Source organism: Schistocerca piceifrons, chromosome 3, assembly GCF_021461385.2.
Source record: "Schistocerca piceifrons isolate TAMUIC-IGC-003096 chromosome 3, iqSchPice1.1, whole genome shotgun sequence".
NCBI lineage: Eukaryota > Metazoa > Arthropoda > Insecta > Orthoptera > Acrididae > Schistocerca > Schistocerca piceifrons.
The window spans coordinates 919,911,996-919,939,891 of record NC_060140.1 but is presented as its reverse complement, the minus strand read 5'-3'; the positions used below and the strand labels follow the sequence as shown (position 1 = coordinate 919,939,891).

The 27,896-nt window shown below is 44.1% G+C and overlaps 1 protein-coding gene across 1 annotated transcript in view; it reads left to right on the top strand.

The window, feature by feature from the left end:
• The window catches only part of LOC124789218 (protein white-like), a 222,243-nt gene that overhangs the window by 129,637 nt on the left and 64,710 nt on the right, over positions 1-27,896 (top strand). The window contains exons 6-7 of the mRNA XM_047256512.1: positions 11,782-11,986; positions 23,059-23,232. Coding sequence (XP_047112468.1) covers positions 11,782-11,986; positions 23,059-23,232 — 379 coding nt within the window. The remainder of the gene's footprint in view (positions 1-11,781; positions 11,987-23,058; positions 23,233-27,896) is intronic.

The following is a 27,896-nucleotide window of genomic DNA, read 5'->3' as shown; positions in this document are numbered from 1 at the left end:
GATAGCAATGTCATCAGCAAATCTGATCACTGATGTTTCTTCGATGTATGGATTGAACCACATTCCTGTCTTGACCGAACACATCTACATCTACATGACTACTCCGCAATTCACATTTAAATGCTTGGCAGAGGGTTCATCGAACCACAATCATACTATCTCTCTACCATTCCACTCCAAAACAGCACGCGGGATAAACGAACACCTAAACCTTTCTGTTCGAACTCAGATTTCTCTTATTTTATTTTTATGATCATTCCTACCTATGTAGGTTGGGCTCAACAAAATATTTTCGCATTCGGAAGAGAAAGTTGGTGACTGAAATTTCGTAAATAGATCTCGCCGCGACGAAAAACGTCTTTGCTTTAATGACTTCCATCCCAATTCGCGTATCATATGTGCCACACTCTCTCCCCTATTACGTGATAATACAAAACGAACTGCCCTTTTTTTGCACCCTTTCGATGTCCTCCGTCAATCCCACCTGGTAAGGATCCCACACCGCGCAGCAATATTCTAACAGAGAACGAACGAGTGTAGTGTAAGCTGTCTCTTTAGTGGACTTGTTTCATCTTCTAAGTGTCCTGTCAATGAAACGCAACCTTTGGCTCGCCTTCCCCACAATATTATCTATGTGGTCTTTCTAACTGAAGTTGTTCGTAATTTTAACACCCAGGTGCTCAGTTGAATTGACAGCCCTGAGAATTGTACTATTTATCGAGTAATCGAATTCCAACGGATTTCTTTTGGAATTCATGTGGATCACTTCACACTTTTCGTTATTTAGCGTCAACTGCCACCTGCCACCCCATATAGCAATCGTTTCTAAATCGCTTTGCAACTGATACTGGTCTTCGGATGACCTTACTAGACGGTAAATTACAGCATCATCTGCGAACAACCTAAGAGAACTGCTTATATTGTCACCCAGGTCATTTATATAGATCAGGAACAGCAGAGGTCCCAGGACGATTCCCTGGGGACACCTGATATCACTTCAGTTTTACTCGATGATTTGCCGTCTATTACTACGAACTGCGTCCTTCCTGACAGGAAATCACGAATCCTGTCGCACAACTGAGACGATACCCCATAGGCCCGCAGCTTGACTAAAAGTCGCTTGTGAGGAACGGTGTCAAAAGCTTTCCGGAAATCTAGAAATACGGAATCGGCTTGAGATCCTCTGTCGATAGCGGCCATTACTTCGTGCGTTGCACAAGAACGATGTTTTCTGAAACCATGCTGATTACGTATCAATAGATCATTCCCTTCGAGGTGATTCATAATGTTTGAATACAGTATATGCTCCAAAACCCTACTGCAAACCGACGTCAATGATATAGGTCTGTATTCGATGGATTACTCCTACTACCCTTCTTAAACACTGATGCGACCTGCGCAATTTTCCAATCTGTAGGCACAGATCTATCGGTGAGCGAGCGGTTGTATATGATTGCTAAGTAGGGAGTTATTGTATCAGCATAATCTGAAAGGAACCTAATCGGTATACAATCAGGACCTGTAGACTTGCCCGTATCAAGCGATTTGAGTTGTTTCGCAACCCCTAAGGTATCTACTTCTAGGAAACTCATGCTAGCAGCTGTTCGTGTTTCAAATACTGGAATATTCCATTCGTCTTCCCTGGTGAAGGAATTTCGGAAAACGGCGTTCAATAACTCCGCTTTAGCGGCACAGTCGTCGGTAACAGTACCATCGGCACTGCGCAGCGAAGGTATTGACTGCGTCTTGCCGCTTGTGTACTTTATATACGACCAGAATTTCTTCGGATTTTCTACCAAATTTCGAGACAATGTTTCGCACTTCGTTCTTGGTATTCCACTCTTGTTATTCCCCCATCGCTCTTGTACATATTGTATATTACCCGTCTTTCCATTTAGTTTACCCCTATTTTCCACAATATTTCGAACATCCTGCACCATTAGACATTATCAAATGCTTTTTCCATGTCAACAAATTCTATTAACGTGTCTTCGTTTTCTTTAATATTGCTTCCATCATCAACCTCAAAGTCTCTGGTGCCTTTAAATTCCATAAAGTTAAACTGATCGTCATCTAACACATCCTCAATTTCCTTTTCCATTCTTCTTCATAGTACTCTTGTCAGCAACATGGATAGACGAGCTGTTAAGGTGATTGTGGGATGATTCTCGCTATCTTCAGAATTGTATGAATTATGTTTTCCGGAATGTCATATGTATGGTGTATTTTACACATCAACTGAATAGTCATTTTCTTGCCACTTCCCAAATGATTTTAGAAATTCTGATGGAATGTTATCTCTCCCTTCTGTCTTAGAAAGAAATTTGAGGTGAGTTCCTATGGGACGAAATTGTTGAGGTCATCAGTCCCTAAACTTACACGCTACTTACTCTAATTTAAACTAACTTAGGCTAAGGACAACACACACACCCATGCCTGAGGGGGGAGCCGCTAGAACCGTGGCAAGGCGCCCCAAGACCTCGCGGCTACCCAGCGCGGCGCCTTCTGCATTATTCGATCTGAAATAATCTAAAACTCTTTTAAATCCTGATTCTAATAGTGGATCCCCCATCTCTTCCTTATCGCCTCCTGTTTCTTCTTCTATCACGTCATCAGACTTTTCCTCCGTAGAGGCCTTCAATGAACACTTTCTGCCTGTCTGGTCTCTCCTCTACTCCGTTGCTCTCTTAATGATACCACTTATGCTTTTAACTTCATCGAAGGTTGTTTTGTCTTTCTTGTATGCTGAGTCAGTCCTTCCGACAATATTTCTTTTCCGATTTTTTCACATTTTTACGTAGCCATTTAGACTTAGCTTCCCTGCTCTTCCTATTTATTTCATTTCTGAGTGACTTTTATTTTTGTATTTCAGAATTCCCAGAACATTTTTCTACTTCTTTTTTTCATCCATCAACTGAAGTATTTCTTCTGCTACCCGCGGTTTCTTCGCAGTTACCTTCTTTGTATCTACGTTTTTCATTCCGACCTTTGTGATTGCCTTTTTTTTAGAGATGTCCATTCCCCTTCAACTCAACTGCCTACTGAGCTATTCCTTACCGCAGTATTTATAGCCTTAGAGAACTTCAAATGTATTTCTTCATTCGTCAGTTCTTCCGTATCCTCCTTTTTTGTGCTATGATTGTTCCTGACTAGCATCTTAAATTTCAGCCTACTTTTCAACACTATTAAATTCTGATCTGAGTCTATATGTGCTCCTGGGTACGCCTTAAAATACAGTATCTGATTTCGGAATCTCTGTCTGACCATGATGTAGTCTAACCGTAATCTTACCGTATCTCCCGACATTTTCCATGTATACCTCGTCCTCTTGTGAATCTCGCACAGAATATTCACTATTACTAGCTGATATTTATTTCACAACTCAGTCTTTCTCCTCTCACATTCCTAGTACCAAGCCCATAGTCTCCTGTAGTCCTTCCTTCTATTTCTCCCCTACAACGGCACACCAGTTCATCATGACTATTTGATTAACATCTGCGGTTTCGTTCAGCATCGTCATATACTTTCTCTGCCTGTACATCTTCGGTTTGTGACGTCTTCATGTGTACCCGAACTATCGTTGTCAGTGTTGGTTTGCTGTCGGTTCTGATGAGAACCACCCTATCACTGAACTGTTCGCAGTAACTCACTCTCTCCCCCTACTTTCCCCTTTCATAACAAATCCTACTCCTGTTATGCAATTTTTTGCAACTGTTGATATTACCCTATACTCAGATGACCGGAAATCGTTGTCTTATTTCCATTTCACTTCACTGACCCCCCCCCCCCCCCTCCCTATATCTAGATTGAGCTTATGCACTTCCCTTTTCGTATTTTTTTTAGGTTCCCTACCTCATTCACTTGTGACATTCCACGCCCCGACCTGTAGAACGTTGTCTTTTCGTTGGTTATCCAGTCTTTTTCTGGTGGTCTATTCCCCATGGGCAGTCCTTCCCGGAGATCCCTATGAGGGGCTAGTTCGGAATGTTGACATTCCAATTAAAGGCCATATGTCCTGTGGATACACATTAATGCAGTGGTTTCCAATGCCTTCTGCGCCCTCGTAGCATTGACCATTGCTGATTCTTCCTCCATTAGGATCAGTTTTCTAGCGCAAGTGCAAGAGTGTGCCGTGAACCACTGTCCCTTCCTCCGCCCTCTTTGACAAGGCTGTTGGCTGAATTAAGGAGACTTCTTACTCCGGTGGTCTTTGGCCGCTATTGTTGATGACTTTTATTCAAATTTTAAGCCATGGTTGGACTCGAACCCGGAAGCGAGGAGGCTTCGATTACTAATCAAAGACACTAACCCCTAAACCACGGGTAGCATTCGATTTATCAGATTCCGTTCTTCGACTCCTTTTCTGGCAAGTCAACGTTGATGACCATCCTCTGACCTACACCTCTTCGCACGACGTCTGGGGATTCGTGCGGCAAGTGACTGCATGCCACCGGAAGCGATCGAACCGCGAATGTTTTTTATACTCTGAGGATACATATTTTCCCGCCGTCAAATATCATAACATTTCATCGGTGAAGGCGTGGGTGGTCTGTCACCTATTCCGTGAGGGGGCGAAGTCCCGCCTGGACCTATTTACAAACAGTCCATGCAGCGCTCGAACAGATGCCACATTGACTACTTTTATTTGATAACTATCTTTGAGGGACCTCCACTTAGATGGGGAATACCTGCAGCCAACGGTACCTACTCCCCCTTACACTGGTGCCTGTGTTTCAGTCGACTATGATTGATTCCACTGTCGACCTCCGCGGATGGAAGAGCGCGCCGTAAATGCACCAATCTTTTTACCTAGTCTTCTGTTTCTTCTTTTTTTATATGTAGCTGTCGTCTATTCGTCATAATTCCATAATAATAGTATTTTTTTAAAATAATCAAAATAAATAAAGCGCCTTTAACTTCTGTTGATTCCCATGTCTCTCACTTTCCTACTCCTGTAATGCCCCCACCACCCTGAGACCCTGCGGTCCATTCCTACAAAAATAAATAAGAAATAAAAATAAAAAAGTCACTAACGCATGGATCTACGGTGGTGCTCAACTCAGAGATTATCGGGTTCGAACCCTGGTGGTGGAGGAAATTTTCGCTTCCAGTATTTGGCAGGCAAAGATGATAATGTTTGGTATGTGGAGCGCTCAACTGCGCGGTCATCAGCGCCCGTACAAAGCCCCAATGTTTACACAGTCCAACTTTGTACACAGTCCAGTCTAGCTACTGCACGAATGATGATGATGATGATGATGAAATGGTGAGAACTACACAGACACCCAGTCCCCGGGCAGAGAAAATTCCCGACCCGGCTGGAAATCGAACCCGGGATCCCGTGCTACAGAGGCAGAAACGCTAGCCACTAGACCACGAGCTGCGGACATGGCAGGCAAGGGAGGACATGTGATGGCTTAAGGTTCCTGATCACCGCTCTATGCGCCGATGTCCTGAATTAAATTTCAGACATCTCTGCAGTGTCGTATGAAGTGAAGGCGCGTGACACTGTGGTTGGTGATACGTTCAGCGAGTGGTGACGTTAAGCTCAGTGACACCCTTGGTGATATTAGAGAGGTGCAGGTTATCTTCCAACACTGGGTTTCACCTTCTCCCATCATCATACAGCACGAACGTAACACCACTCTGTACACGCACCCATCACGCAAATGTTTAGTTCAGAAATACAGATGAGACACAACTATCACACATCCCCAAAAGAGAGGCGAAGAAAACCCCCTTGTGGTCACCCTGCCAATAATGCCATACGACTTTACTTCTTAGTAATTTACGCATTGTACGGCCAGAAGCATAATATGTCACATTATGACATTGTGTATAAAAAATTAATTCCAGTTAGATGCTGAAAGATTTATTAATTGTGTACTATAGGTCCATTTCGGCGTTTGTCACATTTTATAGTACAGCTTTAAAATAATATAAACAATATGGATGCCATCTACTTAATCATAGTTTAAATGAAAGATGATTGACAGATTTACTTGCGTCTAGATTAGCTTGAGGTACGTTCATACTGCAACTTGGTGTGATCTTTGTTCGTTCTCTTTCATTTAACGTAGCTTTGACAGTTGGTTTGAAGTTTGACAGCTATTTGACGTACTCCAAAAATTATGTATGTTTACATTTATTTATATAGATGATGTTGATGTTGTCGTGTATAGCCTTCTTCTGTGTAATCTTTGGATTTTGATGCCATATGGCTTACCGTTTTAGAATATCAATAAATTGTTCTAGACAGTGTTTCTCTTTTAGGTCTGTTTGCTCGTTTGAACACGTTCCGGTTGATTTTGCATGTGTACGTAAATTTCAGTTTGATCTAAAATGTTAACGATGATCCCCTTCGAAATTTTGTGCAAAATTTAGAGCGTAGCATCGATGTTTTCTGCTTTACGACATTGCATTTTAAATGTATGTTATGTGTTCTCTATAGCTGAGACGAAATTTCTGCCTATTTGTCCTATGTAAAATCATAAAACCGAAAATATAGAAGGTACATTTCAAATATTACTCAAAATTCCGAAAGGGAACACCGTGAACGTTTTAGATGAAACTGAAATTTCCAGGACAAGGGAAATCAGCCGGAAAGTATTTTATACGAACAAACAGACCTCTGACACAAACACTACCTAGAATATTTTGTTGATCTTCCACAACGATAAACCATGCAAAGTCAAAACTCAACGATTACACACATAAGGACTATAGACGACAATAGACGACAACCAAAACATCATCAATGATAAATGTAAGTAAATGTGAGCATACAGCGTCTTTGCAGTATGTCACCTAGCTATCAAACTTCAATGCAACTGTCAAAATTATCTTAAGTAAATAGCAGTTCACAATGGATAAAGACAGCACACAATGACCACACAAAAGTGCAGATGTAAGTACGGCAAGAAATCCTAGACGTAAGCATAACTGTCATACATCTTTTATTTAAGCTGCCACCAAGTATTCATCATTTGGATCTGCACCTCTTGTCCTTTCTTTTCGCGTTTGCAGTTAAATTATAGATTACGGGTTCCACCTTTTTGCTAATAAACTGTTTATCTATTTATCCAAACATGTTTAAATAGTGTTTTGCAAAAAGGCGGAACACATAAGCTGTAATACCACCAAGTAGATGATATCTATACTGTTCGTATTAAGCGCAGGGTGTACTATAAAATGGCGCTAATGCCACTATAGGACTATAGCACAGATTTTATAAACCTTTCAGTAGACTTTGCTTTTATTAGACTGCTGTTCATTTCATTCAACAAACACTGTAAGTCTTTCTCACTTCCGCTGAGGATAGCAGTGTCGTCAGTGAATCTAATCACTGATAGGCTCTGACCTTAAATTATAATCCGAATCCGGAACATATCGTTTATTTACAACACTGCTTTGTACATAAACTTTAGAAGAGGGGCCCTGTTACTTTAAAAAGAGCAACCACGCTGTATTCAAATAAAACTGTAGCGTGTTTAAGAAAGGAAGCCTTGTCTGGTTTAGAAGAAATTCCTTGCCGGATTTAGAACAGTTGTATCATTGGTGTTATAAGAAGAGCCAGGCGTACTTTAGAAGAGATGCCGTTGGTTGTTCTAGAAGAAGAAGAAAGTGAAGGCGTTGTGACACGGATTTTTCGGGCAATGGACCGAACTAGTGGTATACTGAAAGTCAAAAGAAATTACCACACTTCGCTGACGCTCAATAGCCCAACACAAAAAAACACACACACACACACACACAAAATACACAAACAAACACACACACACACACACACACACACACACACACACACACACATACACAAAATTATCTGAACAGTCACACCGAGCTCTACCACGGTAATTGATAACGATCATTTAAATTAAAATATCATACGGTGTTTCCCTTCGGAAGTTTGTGTAATATTTGGATCGTAGCTCCTATGTTTCCTGCTTTAAGATTTTACATGGGACGGACAGGCAGAAAACTTGCCACAAACATGTAACCAGTTTTACTTATTACGTCAATAGCACGTACACTGTCGAATTCTTCTTGTGTAATATCTGACTTCTTTGACCATCAAAATGTAAATTACGCTCAAGACCTTCAAAATTTTCAGTAGAAACAAATGTGAAACCTTTCACTATTGATTAAAGGCAGTAATATTTACCCGTAATGACCGTTACCACCTTGAGTTACTCAGACTTTCCAACCTTCAGAAATTACAAAAGCTTTTTGATGACAAACAAAATTTTTAACTTACAGATCATAATGTGAGGAAAATTAAATAAAATATCTTTCATTAAAGTCACACAGTAGTTCCTCTTTGACATTTGTTACACAGTGATAAAATTTATGCGAACTTACACAGCTTTTTACATTCTCCTATTTGCATGTCCAACAACTTTCATTGTATTCTACCCGGGACAAATAAATTATTGCCTTCATTTATCCACTCCTTTTACTGATCATTTTTCCAAAATTACTCATGCCACTTTTGCCTGGTCTCAACATCAACAAGGTACCTCTATCAATACACTAAAATTTACAATCACATCGCTGTACGTCAGATTGTCAGCAGATTAAAAGTTGTGCAAAAGGTCTCACTAGTTTCCTGAATTACCTTTTTTGAAGAGTCTTTTTGTCAACGGTTTCTAAATGTCCCGTAGGTCTTCTAGCAGAAAAACGTTCGTAACTCAATTTTACGGTGCGTTTCAACATGACCACGTCCTTTGGCGAGACTTAAATCCGGAACCTTCTTTTAGGAGGGTCACAATGCCTCGAAAGTTCTCTCCTTCAGTGCACAGTAGGACTCGCCATCGCTGACCAGAGGCCACTTCCAACCAATACTCACGGACCTCTTCCAATATTAGAGGATTAATCCACCGATTGTATTCTGTACACCACAGTGAATGTCCTTGAAACCGCCTGACATATGATCAGAAAATAATCGACAACATAATATGATTCAGAAAGGCTAACTTACGAAGAGGAGTTTGTTAATTTGTTGTTCTTGAAGAGGAAAATTGTTTGTCTTAAAAGAGGATCCTAATGCTTTTAGCTCAGAAGTCTTGGTTCTTCATTAAGAGAGGAATTGTTTGTGTTAGAAGAGTTGTTGTCTGGGGAAAGAAGCTCTGATCTAAAAGGGGAGAGTCGTTTACTTTAGACGAAGAAGAGAAGCACGGTTTGCTGTAGAAGAGTAGCTTTGTTGGTGCCAGAAGAGTAGAAATGTTCATTCCAGAAGTGAGAGTCCTGTTTGTTTGTAGGAGAGCTGTTTTGTTTGTTTGAAGAGAGGAGATTGGTTCATTATAATTGAGGAGTCGTTCCTGGTTTGGAAGAAGTATTTTATTCATTTTTCAAAAGGAGTTCTGTGGTATTTTGGAAGTGGTATAAAGTTCGTGTTTCGAAAACTGTTTTTTTTCCTCGAAGAGGAATCGTAGTTGATACGGTACGTTGAGGAGGAGTATTATGTGTTACTCGCTAACAAAACTTTGAGGAATGTAGCGTGAGAATTTAGCTGTAGAAAACATTTCTGGAAAGGGAGGGGATGGTTTATGATCAGATGAAACCACCATCGTCCGGCCGAAACTGTGGATTCTTTGATAGGTGGCTCAGCGTAGCTACATCATTTGAAATATTAGTTCACTTTATTACACGAATCATAAAAAGATTAATTTAACTTGTTGCAATCCTTTGCTACGGAAGTGCTTGTTAGGTTACAACTTGTAGAATTTTGGAACACGTGTTATATTCGAGTATAATGACTTTTCTGGAGACTAGAAATCTACTCTGTAGGAATCAGCATGGGTTTCGAAAAAGACGATTGTGTGAAACCCAGGTCGCGCTATTCGTCCACGAGACTCAGAGGGCCATAGACACGGGTTCACAGGTAGATGCCGTATTTCTTGACTTCCGCAAGGCGTTTGGTACAGTTCCCCACAGTCGTTTAATGAACAAAGTAAGAGCATATGGACTATCAGACCAATTGTGTGATTGGATTGAAGAGTTCCTAGATAACAGAACGCAGCATGTCATTCTCAATGGAGAGAAGTCTTCCGAAGTGAGAGTGATTTCAGGTGTGCCGCAGGGGAGTGTCATAGGACCGTTGCTATTCGCAATATACATAAATGACCTTGTGGATAACATCGGAAATTCACTGAGGCTTTTTGCGGATGATGCTGTGGTATATCGAGAGGTTGTAACAATGGAAAATTGTACTGAAATGGAGAAGGATCTGCAGCGAATTGACGCATGGTGCAGGGAATGACAATTGAATATGTTGCGAATACAAAGAAAGAAATATCCCATATCATTTAGCTACAATAAAGCAGGTCAGCAACTGGAAGCAGTTAATTCCATAAATTATCTGGGAATACCATTAGGAGTGATTTAAAATGGAATGAACATATAAAGTTGATCGTCGATAAAGCAGATGACAGACTGAGATTCATTGGAAGAATCCTAAGGAAATGCAATCTGAAAACAAAGGAAGTAGGTTACAGTACGCTTGTTCGCCCTCTGCTTGAATGCTACTCAGCAGTGTGGGATCCGTACCAGATAGTGTTGATAGAAATAGAGAAGATCCAACGGAGAGCAGTGCGCTTCGTTACAGCATCATTTAGTAATCGCGAAAGCGTTACGGAGATGATAGATAAACTTCAGTGGAAGACTCTGCAGGGGAGACGTCCAGTAGCTCGGTACGGGCCTTTGTTGAAGTTTCGAGAACATACCTTCACCGAGGAGTCAAGCTGTATATTGATCCCTCCTACGCATGTCTTGCGAAGATACCATGAGGATAAAATCAGAGAGATTAGAGCCCACCCCAGAGGCATACCGACAAACTTTCTTTCCACAAACAATAGAGGTACTCAAGGTATCCTTCGCCACAGACCTTCAGGTGGCTTGCGGAGTATGGATGTAGATGTAGATGAGACCATTAACTACTACAAACTCTCTTGAGGCACTAATTAATAGACTGCTCTCTTGAAGTACAGTTTTTAACATTTATAAAAGTACATTTCCATCTGAGACTTGACTAACGCTCTAAGTGTACTCGATGATGTTGAGAGCTTAAGCTGAGGTCACGAACTGTACACAGCGCTTCCATCCCTGGATCTACATTGACATGTGTGCGAGAGTGCTGCTGTGCTGGGCAGAGAGGGCATGTCGTCTTCAGCCTCTCCCATTCTCTGTTGCAGACTACAGCGAAATATTCCTGATGTCGATAGTATCGATGTGCGTTAGCGTCTTTGGTGTGGTGCGGAGATCTTTGGACGATACCACAGGGTGTGTTACTGGAAGAGAGGAGAGGCAATAAAGAATCATACTAGAGAAAAAGTTTCCGGGCGCTCAGTCCGGAACCGCGTGACTGCTGCGGTCGCAGGTTCGAATCCTGCCTCGGGCATGGATGTGTGTGGTGTCCTTAGGTTAGTTAGGTTTAAGTAGTTCTAAGTTCTAGGGGACTGATGACCACAGATGTTAAGTCCCATAGTGCTCAGAGCCTAGAGAAAAAAAGTGTCTATGAGAGCATTATTCGCGAAGAGTCCTGGTCCGGAACACAGTTTTAATCTACCAATAAGTTTGCATTAAGGATGTAAAATCACAAGAAATTTTTCTGCGTATTGTTGTTACTGTTCGTAAACTTGTAAATCTTTAGGCTTACAAGTGAGTAGATGTACTGAGATGAAAATATACAATAATCCCGTGACCATTCGTAGAGGGTCCTTACACACCTGTAGTAAGTATTTTGTGATTGAAGATACAGTGGGGTGTGTGGTGGCGGTGCAGCTTGGGAGCGCCGTGCCCGGACGGCTTCAACCCGGCGGACTTCTTCATGCAGCTGGTGGCCGTGGTGCCCGAGGAGGAGGACCAGAGCCGCCAGAAGGTGGAGATGCTGTGCGACGCCTTCCACAACTCACCGGCCGGCAGGACGCTCGCTGGGGAAGGAGCAACCGCTACCGGTGACGGCAACGGCTCGGTCGCCTGCGCTGAGGTCAGTCTCCTACAACCTGGATCGCAAATTTGATTCGAGAACCATCTTACAAATCTTACAGAAAAGCAATGATTTCTATCCCATTTCAGTTACTGCATCAACGGCAAAGATCAGTGATGTAGATATTAGTGTCACCGGGGTTGAGAAACAGTTTAAATGTCTGCAATCAAAGCTTTAGAGCCAGGTGACGTCCTTATAATGCTCCATACAGAATTTAACCGTAAAATACCGTGCATCTCTTATACAGAAGACTGTTCACACTAGGAACAACAATATGGATCGTGAAGCTTCCTGTCAGATTAAAACTGTGACACGAAATTGGGGTCCTTGCTTTTCGCAGGCAAATGCTCTACTGACTGAAGTAACCAAATACGACTCACGACCTTTCCTGACAGCTTTACTTTCGCTAGTACCTCGCCTCCTACCTTCTAAAGTTACGAGAAGCTATCCTGTGAAACTTGCAGGACTGGTGGTCCAGAAAGAAAGGATATTGCGGAAGCATGGCTTAGCCACAGGCTGTGGGGGTGTTTCCAGAATGAATTTTCACTCTGCGTCTACATCTACATCTACATCTATACTCCGCAAGCCACCCAACGGTGTGTGGCGAAGGGCACTTTACGTGCCACTGTCATTACCTCCCTTTCCTGTTCCAGTCGCCTATGGTTCGCGGGAAGAACGATTGTCTGAAAGCCTCCGTGCGCGCTCTAATCTCTCTAATTTTACATTCGTGATCTCCTCGGGAGGTATAAGTAGGGGGAAGCAATATATTCGATACCTCATCCAGAAACGCACCCTCTCGAAACCTGGGCAGCAAGCTACACCGCGATGCGGAGCGCCTCTCTTGCAGAGTCTGCCACTTGAGTTTGTTAAACATCTCCGTAACGCTATCACGGTTACCAAATAACCCTGTGACGAAACGCGCCGCTCTTCTTTGGATCTTCTCTATCTCCTCCGTCAACCCGACCTGGTACGGATCCCACACTGATGAGCAATACTCAAGTATAGGTCGAACGAGTGTTTTGTAAGCCACCTCCTTTGTTGATGGACTACATTTTCTAAGGACTCTCCCAATGAATCTCAACCTGGTACCCGCCTTACCAACAATTAATTCTATATGATCGTTCCACTTCAAATCGTTCCGCACGCATACTCCCAGATATTTTACAGAAGTAACCGCTACCAGTGTTTGTTCCGCTATCATATAATCATACAATAAAGGATCCTTCCTTCAATGTTAAGGGTCAGTTGCTACTCCCTGCACCAAGTACCTACCCGCTGCAGATCTTCCTGCATTTCGCTACAATTTTCTAATGCTGCAACTTCTCTGTATACTACAGCATCATCCGCAAAACGTCGCATGGGACTTCCGACACTATCTACTAGGTCGTTTATATATATTTTGAAAAGCAATGGTCTCATAACACTCCCCTGTGGCACGCCAGAGGCAACTTTAACGTCTGTAGACGTCTCTCCATTGATAACAACATGCTGTGTTCTGTTTGCTAAAAACTCTTCAATCCACCCACACAGCTGGTCTGATATTCCGTAGGCTCTTACTTTGTTTATCAGGCGACAGTGCGGAACTGTATCGAACGCCTTCCGGAAGTCAAGAAAAATAGCATCTACCTGGGAGCCTGTATCTAATATTTTCTGGGTCTCATGAACAAATAAAGCGAGTTGAGTCTCACACGATCTCTGTTTCCGGAATCCATGTTGATTCCTACATAGTAGATTCTGGGTTTCCAAAAACGACATGATACTCGAGCAAAAAACATGTTCTAAAATTCTACAACAGATCGATGTCAGAGATATAGGTCTATAGTTTTGCGCATCTGCTCGACGACCCTTTTTGAAGACAGGGGCTACCTGTGCTCTTTTCCAATCATTTGGAACCTTCCGTTCCTCTAGAGACTTGCGGTACACGGCTGTTAGAAGGGGGGCAAGTTCTTTCGCGTACTCTGTGTAGAATCTAATTGGTATCCCGTCAGGTCCAGTGGACTTTCCTCTGTTGAGTGATTCCAGTTGCTTTTCTATTCCTTGGACACTTACTTCGATGTCAGCCATTTTTTCGTTTGTGTGAGGATTTAGAGAAGGAACTGCAGTGCGGTCTTCCTCTGTGAAACAGCTTTGGAAAAAGGTGTTTAGTATTTCAACTTTACGCGTGTCATCCTCTGTTTCAATGCCATCATCATCCCGGAGTGTCTGGATATGCTGTTTCGAGCCACTTACTGATTTAACGTAAGACCAGAACTTCCTAGGATTTTCTGTCAAGTCGGTACATAGAATTTTACTTTCGAATTCACTGAACGCTTCACGCATAGCCCTCCTTACGCTAACTTTGACATCGTTTAGCTTCTGTTTGTCTGAGAGGTTTTGGCTGCTTTTTAACTTGGAGTGAAGCTCTCTTTGCTTTCGCAGTAGTTTCCTAACTTTGTTGTTGTACCACGGTGGGTTTTTCCCGTCCCTCACAGTTTTACTCGGCACGTACCTGTCTAAAACGCATTTTACAATTGCCTTGAACTTTTTCCATAAACACTCAACATTCTCAGTGTCGGAACAGAACTTTTCGTTTTGATCTGTTAGGTAGTCTGAAATCTGCCTTCTATTACTCTTGCTAAACAGATAAACCTTCCTCCCTTTTTTTTATATTCCTACTAACTTCCATATTTAGGGATGCTGCAACGGCCTTATGATCACTGATTCCCTGTTCTGTACATACAGAGTCGAAAAGTTCGGTTCTGTTTGTAATCAGTAGGTCCAAGATGTTATCTCCACGAGTCGGTTGTTTAATTGCTCGAGGTAATTTTCGGATAGTGCACTCAGTATAATGTCACTCGATGCTCTGTCCCTACCACCCGTCCTATACATCTGAGTGTCCCAGTCTATATCTGGTAAATTGAAATCTCCACCTAAGACTATAACATGCTGAGAACATTCATGTGAAATGTATTCCAAATTTTCTCTCAGTTGTTCTGCCACTAATGCTGCTGAGTCGGGAGGTCGGTAAAAGGAGCCAATTATTAACCTATCTCGGTTGTTGAGTGTAACCTCCACTCATAATAATTCACAGGAACTATCTACTTCTATTTCACTACAGGATAAACTACTACTAACAGCGACGAACACTCCACCACCGGTTGCGTGCAATCTATCCTTTCTAAACACTGTCTGTACCTTTGTAAAAATTTCGGCAGAATTTATCTCTGGCTTCAACCAGCTTTCTATACCTATAACGATTTCGGCTTCGGTGCTTTCTATCAGCGCTTGAAGTTCCGGTACTTTACCAACGCAGCTTCGACAGTTTACAATTACAATACCGATTGCTGCTTGGTCCCCGCATGTCCTGACTTTGCCCTACACCCGTTGAGGTTGTTGCCCTTTCTGTACCTGCCCAAGGCCATATAACCTAAAAAACCGCCCAGCCCACGCCACACAACCCCTGCTACCCGTGTAGCCGCTTGTTGCATGTAGTGGACTCCTGACCTATCCAGCGGAACCCGAAACCCCACCACCCTATGGCGCAAGTCGAGGAATCTGCAGCCCACACGGTCGCAGAACCGTCTCAGCCTCTGATTCAGACCCTCCACTCGGCTCTGTACCAAAGGTCCGCGTCAGTCCTGTCGACGATGCTGCAGATGGTGAGCTCTGCTTTCATCCCGCTAGCGAGACTGGCAGTCTTCACCAAATCAGATAGACGCCGGAAGCCAGAGAGGATTTCCTCGGATCCATAGCGACACACATCATTGGTGCCGACATGAGCGACCACCTGCAGATGGGTGCACCCTGTACCCTTCATGGCATCCGGAAGGACCCTTTCCACATCTGGAATGACTCCCCCCGGTACACACACGGAGTGCACATTGGTTTTCTTCCCCCCTCTTGCTGCCATATCCCTAAGGGGCCCCATTACGCGCCTGACGTTGGAGCTCCCAACTACCAGTAAGCCCACCCTCTGCGACCGCCCGGATCTTGCAGTCTGAGGGGCAACCTCTGGAACAGGACAAGCAGATATGTCAGGCCAAAGATCAGTATCAGCCTGAGACAGAGCCTGAAACTGGTTCGTCAGACAAACTGGAGAGGCCTTCCGTTCAGCCCTCCGGAATGTCTTTCACCCCCTGCTACACCTTGAGACGACCTCCCACTCTACCATAGGTGAGGGATCAGCCTCAATGCGGGCAGTATCCCGGGCAACCACAGTCGTAGTCCAATCGGGGGATGCGTGGGACGAGCTGGCCGTCCCCGACAAACCCCCATCCGGAACCCCACAGTGATGCCCATTGGCAACAGCCTCAAGCTGTGTGACCGAAGCCAACACTGCCTGAAGCTGGGAGCGAAGGGATGCCAACTCAGCCTGCATCCGAACACAGCAGTTGCAGTCCCTATCCAAGCTGTGAGGATGGGTAGTAAGTCGTGCTTGAGTACCTCAGTTGTTAGAGCATTTCCCCGCGAACGGCAAAGGGCCCGAGCTCGAGTCTCTGTCAGGCACACAGTTTTAATCTGCCAGGAAGTTTCCTATGAGCGCACAGCCCGCAGCAGGGTAAAAATTAAATCTAGTAGATAGCTCATGACGTACATTGGTTTGCAAAACTTGTTGACGAGACAGATAAATTAACGTAACGTATTAACTATCAGTGAAAGTAAATGAATGTAGAAAGAGAGCTGCCTGTCGTGTACAGTAACAGAACGTAAAATGGCGTGACGTAAGCACGAGTATAGCTCCAAACCGCAGTGAAGTAAAGGGAAAAGACAAGGCGTGTCAATTAGCGAGCGGTTAGGAGCACTGTGGTGTTGCTGATCATTACAACATGGCCCGCAGACTAAATTTAGATGTCTTCACTTGGGTAAGAATCATCGGGTAACTGAAAGAAAGACGAAGTGTGACGAGGGTAGCCCAAGAGTTTGGTCTGCTCACCGGAGTAGAATTGTCTTCAGTTGTGAGTGCCCACATCGATGTGAGCCCCGATGATCAGAAAAACATTTCTGGAGACGCTAGCTCCTCTTCCTCCTCCCCCCCTCCCCGTGCAGCAATGGGAGACCAACCTGACTATCGCCAGCCCTACGGCCAGACAACTAGGTGTGACGGTTTGGGTTGCCATTTATTTTCATAGCAGGACCTCTTTTGCTGTAATCCTCGGCAACCTTACAACAAAGAGATTCGTCGACGATACTGTACACCCCAGCTTGTTGCATTTTGTTGCTCTTCATGGGAAGCCGTCTTGGGCTTACATTTCATCAAGACAATCCCCGTCCGCACACATCGAGAGTTTCTGCTGCTTCTCTTCGAGCTTGACAGTTCCTACTTTGGGCAGCAAGGTCGCCTCACCTCTCCCCAGTTGATAACATTTGCGGCATTGTGGGCAGGGCCGTCGCATCATCTCATGATTTTGACGATTGCTGGATATAATTTGTCACGATATCCATCAGATGGACATCCATAACTATACCAATCACTGCCGTGCCAAGTAATTGCTTGAGCAGGGAATCAGACGCAAGAGTTTGTGAAGCTCTTTCTCTCGTACGAATTATCCAATATTTATGAAATTGTAATCATTCGTTTGTTTGTACATGTGCATTTCACATACCGATTTCCGCCCCATTCGGATAATGCCTTCGTGATGCGCCCCTTTTTTAGTCTTGAAGTGTCTAACTGATCATATTAACATAGATCTCATTACCTCATCATGTTTGAGATGTAATTAATTAAAAAGATAACGCAGGAACTCCAGCACCTGCAGTATTGATATATGGCGCATGATTGCTTATGTTCAGAATCTTACATCTGATCAATATCTCTTAGGTAAACACTAAAATTCCTGAACACAGGCTTACAGCAAAAAGTGTTGTCATCGCCTAGTAAAACAATTTTTAGCAAAGCTTAAATTTATGTGGGTATCAGGCCATCAGTATGTTAAACACAGCCCACAAAACGTATTCAAATGTATTAAATAACAGACTGAAGATCATTATGGAAGCGCAGAACTGAAGTGGCTTCAAAAGAGGAAAATAATGCAGCGATAATATACTTTTTACTGTGCGACGAATAACACAGGAAAGAAGAGAATTAAATCACCAACATACATGTTTTCATAGATTTGGAAAAAAATGGGTATCCAAACCACTTGGCAAATTGCTTCAAGAGTCTGGGTAATGGAGCTGTTGTACTTGATATCCAAAATTACACATGGGAAAATATTTTCATAAAGGAAGGTGTGCGACAAGAATGAACTTTATGACCTACTCTTTTGAATATTTATATAGATGATGCCATCCGGAAATGGAGGGAATCAGTGCCAGTAGAATCCTTATAAACGAGGAGAATTTATTGACGGACTAGTATATTCTGACTACATTACATGAATAGGAAATTCTGAATACTTACTACCAACATCATCCAGCTTTTAAACGTAATCGTAAACGATTATAATTTTAATACAGTAGTAAATACAAGGATAACAGTGGCTATTCATGGGAAATATCCAGTCCGAAGACTATTTTGGATGTTTCGTTCAGATGAAACAGTAAACACATAAGCATATTTATTGCTCACAGTTTCACTTTTTTGTATGAGGCACCACCTTGTGTAACTAGTCATGGTTAATAACAAGATGTATGGTATGGGAATGGGCGGGTCAGCCCAAAACCGGTAACCACTGCAGCTACAACTTATACGAGGATTGGAACTTAAATAGTGGCCACTATTTATTCACAACCGATACAGAAGTGTTACATGTTTGCACCTGTTACTGTCCCTCAAAGTAGTCACCAGCGTTGTGTAGAACACGTTGCCAGAGATGTGGGAGGCGTAATACACCGTTAGCAGAGCCTGTTCAGTTGATGGTGCGAATGGAGCGGTCTGCAGCCTGTCGAATCTCTAGAACAGTTCTGAAGCGGATGCCACGAAGTGGTTACTTCATCTTCGGAATCATATTAAAGTCATAAGGACTTAAGTCCGGAGAGTATATGGTAAATGGTACAGTGCTTCCCGGTCCCATCGACCGAACAGAGCAGCCACAGCTTTCGCTGTAGAGCGCCCGTGCATTGTCGTGCAAAATAGTGGTTGGGTTGCGTGGAAAGTGTCACCGCTTCTTTAGCAAAGTTGGTCGCCGGTGATGCTCCAAAAACGAACAGGAGTACTACGAATTGACGGTCTGCCGTGGAGGAACGTAATGCGTCAGGAAAACACCATCACAGTGGTATACGAGAATCACCAAAACTTCCACCATACTGGGTCTCTGACGCACTTTCGACTTTCGCGGCGACCCATAATGACGCCATTCGTTGGACAGGCGTTTCAGTTATGGCTCGTACGATGTGGCCCATGTCTGATCCAGTGTTACGGTATGGCGTAAGAAAGCCTCTCCTTCACGCTCATAGCGTTCCAAGTGCGTCTGAGCAGCGTCGTAACGCATCCATTTCTGCATTTCCGTCAGGTCATGCGGAACCCATCGTCATACTTGATTTGATTCCGAGGATTAATGAACCACTTCGTGGCATTCGCTTCAGAACTGTTCCAGAGATTCGACAGGCACTAGACGGCTCCATTCTCACCACAATATAACAGGCTCTGCAAAGGTACACTACGCCTTCCACATCGCTGGCAAAGGGTTCTACAAAACGCTGGAGACTATTTTGAAGGATAGCAACAGGTGCAAACATGTAATTCTTTTGTATTGGTTGTGAATAAATAGATGCCACTATTTAAGTACATAACTGTCGTATATTCATAGAACTGAGACGGCGAAAATAAAAATTAATCAAATTTCCTCAGTAATTGTTTTGCTTCTGGCTTTTAACACAGTTGTACAAAATTTCTGAAACGTGATTTCCACCATCGACTGTGGTAATATAGTTTATTTTCCACTACTGCCTGCTACTGACACGGACGAGAACAACATGGCCGTGCACGTCCACCAGACTTCAGCTCCCCGTCTGTCTTCCCACTGTCCAACCCAACACCTATCTTTATCTTCATAGTTGCTGCCCATGCAACACTATATTTTCACCCACATCCCTGCACCCTACAGAATACAATTTTCCTACCCAAAACGTTTTTTCCTCAGCGCAGGTTATTCAGGTTTTGGTGAAATTTCAGTGCTCCTTTTTAGTAACTGTTGACAGCCTTTTCAACTTGCTCTGAATGTATGTTTTTTTTTTTTTCTTTTTTATCTCTACCCTTCAAATATTTATTTTTATTTGTGAAAAAATAAGAAAAACAATACTGTACATTTATGTAAATAGCACAAAACACTCATCTCCTCTCAGATCTTAAACTATTTTTAAATTTGCATTCTCTTATCTCGTTTGTAATGTCTTTATTTACTGTAAATTGAACTTGAAATGAACCTCAAACAGCTGTTAAGTGATGATTTATCCACAAACGGTTTTGCTGCGTTATGTCACTTGGATTAGCACACAGAGACGCCCCTAGTGTTCTTAGTCACCGAGTCCAACCCCACGAAGAGGGGAAGTCGTCAGCAAATAATAACTGGCAGAGCATGGGGGCGAATAGTGCTGAGGATAAGCAGTCTGTAGACGGTTGCCACGGGAGTAACACACTGGAGGCGGTCATCTGTATGGTATGCTATATTTAATATATTACTGTAGTTACTATATACACTCCTGGAAATTGAAATAAGAACACCGTGAATTCATTGTCCCAGGAAAGGGAAACTTTATTGACACATTCCTGGGGTCAGATACATCACATGATCACACTGACAGAACCACAGGCACATAGACACAGGCAATAGAGCATGCACAATGTCGGCACTAGTACAGTGTATATCCACCTTTCGCAGCAATGCAGGCTGCTATTCTCCCATGGAGACGATCGTAGAGATGCTGGATGTAGTCCTGTGGAACGGCTTGCCATGCCATTTCCACCTGGCGCCTCAGTTGGACCAGCGTTCGTGCTGGACGTGCAGACCGCGTGAGACGACGCTTCATCCAGTCCCAAACATGCTCAATGGGGGACAGATCCGGAGATTTTGCTGGCCAGGGTAGTTGACTTACACCTTCTAGAGCACGTTGGGTGGCACGGGATACATGCGGACGTCCATTGTCCTGTTGGAACAGCAAGTTCCCTTGCCGGTATAGGAATGGTAGAACGATGGGTTCGATGACGGTTTGGATGTACCGTGCACTATTCAGTGTCCCCTCGACGATCACCAGTGGTGTACGGCCAGTGTAGGAGATCGCTCCCTACACCATGATGCCGGGTGTTGGCCCTGTGTGCCTCGGTCGTATGCAGTCCTGATTGTGGCGCTCACCTGCACGGCGCCAAACACGCATACGACCATCATTGGCACCAAGGCAGAAGCGACTCTCATCGCTGAAGACGACACGTCTCCATTCGTCCCTCCATACACGCCTGTCGCGACACCACTGGAGGCGGGCTGCACGATGTTGGGGCGTGAGCGGAAGACGGCCTAACGGTGTGCGGGACCGTAGCCCAGCTTCATGGAGACGGTTGCGAATGGTCCTCGCCGATACCCCAGGAGCAACAGTGTCCCTAATTTGCTGGGAAGTGGCGGTGCGGTCCCCTACGGCACTGCGTAGGATCCTACGGTCTTGGCGTGCATCCGTGCGTCGCTGCGGTCCGGTCCCAGGTCGACGGGCACGTGCACCTTCCGCCGACCACTGGCGACAACATCGATGTACTGCGGAGACCTCACGCCCCACGTGTTGAGCAATTCGGCGGTACGTCCACCCGGCCTCCCGCATGCCCACTATACGCCCTCGCTCAGAGTCCGTCAACTGCACATACGGTTCACGTCCACGCTGTCGCGGCATGCTACCAGTGTTAAAGACTGCGATGGAGCTCCGTATGCCATGGCAAACTGGCTGACACTGACGGCGGCGGTGCACAAATGCTGCACAGCTAGCGCCATTCGACGGCCAACACCGCGGTTCCTGGTGTGTCCGCTGTGCCGTGCGTGTGATCATTGCTTGTACAGCCCTCTCGCAGTGTTCGGAGCAAGTATGGTGGGTCTGACACACCGGTGTCAATGTGTTCTTTTTTCCATTTCCAGGAGTGTATTATATCATAATACTATATGTAGTATATCACTGCATTTCATTTTTAAAACGTTTGCCTGAAGAACAGGATATTGCAACGTTGTCAGCCCCTTCCCCCTTCCCCTTTCATATGATAACAAACAAAGGGAAACATGATTAACTATCGTAAGTTTGGCTTTCTCCGCCATATACTAGTGACTGTACAACAGGATGGCCTGCCCTTATCAATGTCTTGTTTTTACTTACCTAGTGTACTGATAAACCGTAACCTCTTGTAATCTTTAGTCAACTATGGTCAGTTTCTAGTGTACCACCGGACAGTGATATCATAGCTGGAATTGGCCTATAGTGGAAAATAAACAATAATCACTTCTCTGTAAGTCCATCTTTACAGAGATTTTTGCGGGATCTCAGGTGTCCAGTATAAAATGTCGAATCAGCACACCTTTCAGCCAGATAAAATTTCCATTTTCTTTCTTTTTTTTCCGAGCAACCAGTTTCGGAGCTGCATAACGCTATCTTCAGGTCGTTTGGCCGGCTTGTAGGAAGATTCCCACATGTGGTCAGTGAAAACAGGAGGCAGCATTCAGTGGCAGGTATCCGCAAATTTTTGACACAGGGATCCCATCGGTCATCACTTGCCGTCGGCACGTGAAAATCACTGTGTCAAAAATCTACGGTCATCAGTCACTGAATGCTGGTTCCTATTTTGACTTTTGACTGGACCTGAGGTGGGAATCTTCTTACACGCCGGTCCGGGGGCCTGAAACTGAAAAAAGACTGAAGAGTGTTTCGATTCGACATTTTATAAATAATCAGTCCATAACGGAGATTTTGACAAGACGCGGGTGATTCCTACAGTTAATTACGTTTTATGGTTTGTACAGGAACTCCATTTTCTCTTCTTCAACGACTCTTACGGTTTATTTAATGGTGACTCAGTATACTAAATAGCTTAAGTCCTTTATAGAGAGAACGAATATGTACAGTGGAAATCTGTTACTGTTTGCGCTGCGGAGTTCTGCTTTTAAGCAGACGATTTGCGCTGTCCTCAGGAATCGACGTCCGCCGCGGAGGACCAGTGCGAGCCGTTCGTCGTGCAGCCGTCGCAGTCGCCGTCGCCGTACAAGGCCTCGTGGTGTACGCAACTGCGGGTCGTCCTGTGGCGGTCGTGGCTCAGCGTCATCAAGGACCCCGTCCTCATCAAGATGCGCATGCTGCAGACCGTCGTTAGTTTCCCACTCCCATGCAATGATTACATGTAGTGCGACGCACTCTTTAATATCTGCCTTCATTCTCAAAATTTATTTTGCGTTTCTACTAAGACGTTACAACAGCCCAGAAATATGAAAATGATGCCACATGATCCCATCACTTTACGGAAAAAAAACATTATAAGTTCCGGTTCCGGAAATCAACATTTTTAAGAAGAAAAAGAAGTAGAGCCTCGCCACGCCAGCACTTGCACAGTGACCGACACAAAAAGGTACTATTGTCACCTCCAATAAGCGTTAGGACTTTTACTATGCAGTTCCAAGGTACAGGACTGTGATGCTGTCCGTACGTCTGACAGCATCACACATTATAACTGTTCCATTTATACGACAGCAGGAAAAAAACATACGAACAGTAGTGGTTTTTGATCAGAGACAAAAACGTGTCACGGCAAGTGCCTTGGAAAAACACCGTTGCGACAGACTGCAAGGGTAGTACGGCTACCGGATGATTTATGCTGCCACAGTTCAGGCATGTGTGTACGGAAATTTTAGTAGAGAATAAATTACCGTTGTTGCTGAGTAACGGCGCTGTGTTCTTCGCCACCTGCAGCGTCAGTATATATATGCGACAATCGTCAACAGAATAAAATCGGCCGCCCAGTGTAGGAAGACATGCGGCTTTCTGTACAGTGTGAAAGGTATTTCAACCTACAAATTCTAGGGGGTTGCACAGGACACCAAGACAAACATTTTTCTCTAATGTCATAGTTACCTGTGAGCATGTTTCATTCTGGGAAAGAGATTCATAGGATTTGTCGACCTGGAAAAGGCGTTCGACGACGTCAAATGGAGCAAGATGTTCGAAATTCTGTGGAAAGAAGGGTAAGTTCTAGGGAGAGAAGGATAAAATTTTACATGCACATGAGCCAAGGCAGAATAATAACAGTGGAAGAACGAAGTGGTCTTATTGAGAAGAGTGTAAGACATTGGTCAAGTCTTTCACCCCTACTATACAATGTATGCATAGAAGAAGCAATAATGGCAACAGAACAGTGCAATTAAACTTCAAGGTGAAGGGATGTCAATGATACGAGTTGCTGATGATATTGCTATCCTCAATGGGAGAAGAATAACATGAGTTGCCGAATGGAATGAACAGCATACTGAATACAGATATGGATTGAGAGTAAATCGAAGAAAGACAAAAGTAATTAGAAGCAGCAGAAAAGAGAACAACGAGAAATTTAACATCAGGATTCACGGTCGCGAAGTAAATGAAGAAATTCTAGTAAACTAGTAAACTAACCAACGGCGGAAGAGCAAGGACATCAAAAGTAGGCCAGCACTGGTAAAAAGGGTATTCCTGGACAAGAGAAGTCTACTAGTATCAAACACAGTTGTGATGCTACAGGTGAATATTCAAAATTAGGTAGACTGATAGGGTAAGGAATGAGCTGGTTGTCCGTAGAATCGAAGAGGAAAGGAATATGTGGAAAACACTGAACAGAAGAAGGGACAAGATGATAGGACATCTGTTAAGATATCAGGGAATAACTTCCATGGTACTAGACGGAGCTGTAGAGGAGTGAAACTGTAGTGGAAGGCAGATATTGGAATGCCTCCAGAAAATAACTGAGACTGTTAACTGGAAAGAAAGAAAATAGGGAGTAATCGTTCTCAGCACTCTTGCTATTGTGCATAACATGGTGACGAATCAAACGAGTGCCAAAAACATCATTCATGAGTAATTGTTGATCTGTTTGACTTACAGCGTGTGCAGAAACTGGAGCCAGCTGATTATGCACTCAGAGCACAGTTTCCGCAGTGGTACCTGAACAGTATCGAATGCATCCTCTCTTTGTTGTTTACAGTTGAAGCAACGTTCGGGCATGATGGGGTCTTCAGCATCCACAATTCTCATTTTTTGAGTGAGGTTAATTCACATGGTACGTTTATTCGCGCTCAGAAAGTGCGGTTCTACGTGAATGTGTAGGTAATCGTTGTTAGTCATTGTTTAATTGCGCCTTATCTCCTACCCAGGCCATTATGTAACGACAGTTTCCTCGCCAGAGCATTGCCAGAGTTACGTGCCACTCGCTAGTTTACAAAACTCTTGTAGAATCAGATGAGGATCGCGTTGTCCGGATTGTAGTCGCAGCATTATGAATTAAGGACACTCCTGCAGCCTTTGGCCGTGTTAGACACGCCATGTTCCGCAGGTGTAGCCTCTGTCTACAAATCAATGGAGGTATTTTTGAACCTCTAATGTAAGTGAAGTAATTGTGTTGTGTTAATGCTGTTGTCTCTTCGTAAGACTTCTTTGTGTTACCCTCTGTCATCACCGAAAAACACACTAGGAAAAGTATTCTCATTACCCCACGCGACCACCAGAGATTATCTGGTTAATTTTCATCCAGGGATAACATTCTCTGCCGATTTAAAAACTCCCCACAGGAAAGTATGACATTATAGAAAAACATTTGTTCGGTGTTCCGTGCAACATCCCTGAGTTTGTCGGTTCAAATAATTTTCATCCTGTATGCTCCGGACATATCCGAATGAACAGACACCGTATAGATATATATTAACAAGGGGCGATGACCAAATACCTTTTCTTTCAGTGCGGGTGCACACCAAGCCCCGTCTCTTGCGGGAATCCCAAACTGCGAGTGGGAGGTTCACGGGCAGGTAAACATACACTTGTAGTGCGGAAAAGGCTGCGAATGTTGATGGAATGCGAAAATACCTCGATGATCGATGCAATTACGGCGACCGCTCTCGTAAATCTGGGGATACGCATTCGAGACACGGTGCTGCACAAATTTCCATCTCTTGCCACTGATTCATTTCAATTCCCAAATGCGGCTAATGTAATTGAAAATCTATGAATACATGCGAATTTCGTTTGCATTTTCGTGTGTTCGGCTCGGCTCGAGGTGGAATTCATTGTGTATGTCCGCAGTGCGTGTACATCGTGGAGCTTTGTTTATGATTCGTACATCTTTGTTTTGTATGACCTGCAGACGCGGGAGATGTGTTGGAGCTGTATATTCCCAGATAGGGGCAACGTAAGTCATAATCAAAAGTCTAATTAATGTTATGTACGAGGAGATCGACACCGTCCTATTTAGTGTACTTTGCCTGTTAAAGATTTGATAGAGTTATATGAGCCTAACATACGGTTTTCGGTTTCCACTCCACACAGACTCCGAGGTACGTAACTTTCTCACGGAAACGTGTTGGGCGTGCGTGTAGTGTAATTTGTCTGAAGTATTTGCATATCTGCAGTTGTTTCTGTTTACGTGGGACTAGAAGTGCCTAACAGTCATTTCTTCAGCCAGTGGTCGATAGTTCTGGACGCTGTCTGTAGTTGTGAGTTAATGTTTGGTGCTTTCCAAACTTCCACTCTGTTGACAGTATCATCTGCGTAATTGGCTGTATCGTGTTATGTGCAGTGGAATGTAGTTAACGTAGAGGTCAGACAATAGTGGCCCCGAGATGCCACAATGACACAATATACACTGATAAGATTAAACATTTTGACCATTGCCAACGGCGAAGTTTGATGCCACCTGGTGGCGTTGTGGGCACGTGACGCGCTACCAAAAGTGTATAAGTGGAGCAGACACGGATGTGGAATCACTCTAGCGAAGATATTCTCATGATGAGTCTGTGAACGAGTACCTCGAAAACGGCGAAGGTGGTCGAATGTTCGCTTGCTACTGTCGTGAGAATCTTCGGAAAGGAAGAGAAGGATAATTTTGACTACCTTTAGGCGCTAAATGGCTGTATGTCAACGACTCTCCACAGAACGTGGGGCTTAGAGGCTTGTCTGCTCTCTAAAGTAGGATAGATGGTGATCTGAGTTATCTCTGCCGAAAGACCACAATGCTGGTGCACGAACAAGTGTTTTGGAGCACACCGCTTATCGCACTTTGTTGAACATCGGGCTCGGCAGCAGATCGCCCCAATGTGTTCACATGATGACATCGTCAGTTACAACTACAACGGGGACCAACGGGATTCGACGGACGATGAATGGAAGCGTTTCGGATCTTCGAGTGAATCAAATTTTCGCTGTTATAGGCCGATGATCGTCTCCAGAAACGACGTCTTCGAGATAAACGGCCGCTCAAAATGTGCAGCGACCCGCTGACGCACGCTGGTGGGGAGCAGTATTGTGCTATGAGAGACATTCTCCTGCGCTTGCAATGGACCTGTTGTAGTAATCGAAGACACGCTGACAACTTCGAACCATCCGTATCCCTTCATGCCTAATGTCTTCCCCGACGGCAATGTCATCTTTCGGCAGTATGACTGCCCTTGTCTCGGAACCGCGCTAAAGTGGGAGCATTATAGTAAACTGTCCGCCCCGAGGGATGAGTGGTCAACGTGACGGATTTCCGTCCTACGGGCCCGGGTTCGATTCCTGGCTGGGTCGAGGATCTCCTCCGCTCAGGAACTGTCTGTTGTGTTGTCTTCATCAACATTTCATCCCCATCCGGCGCGCAGGTCGCCCAGTGTGGCGTCGAATGTAATAAGACCTGCGATATGGCGGCCGGACCTGCCCCGCGAGGGACCTCCCGGCCAATGACGCCAAACGCTCGTTTACGAACAATTCGCTTAATGTAAATCCTATGGAACCCGTCTGGGTCGCTATTGGATACCATCTCTGC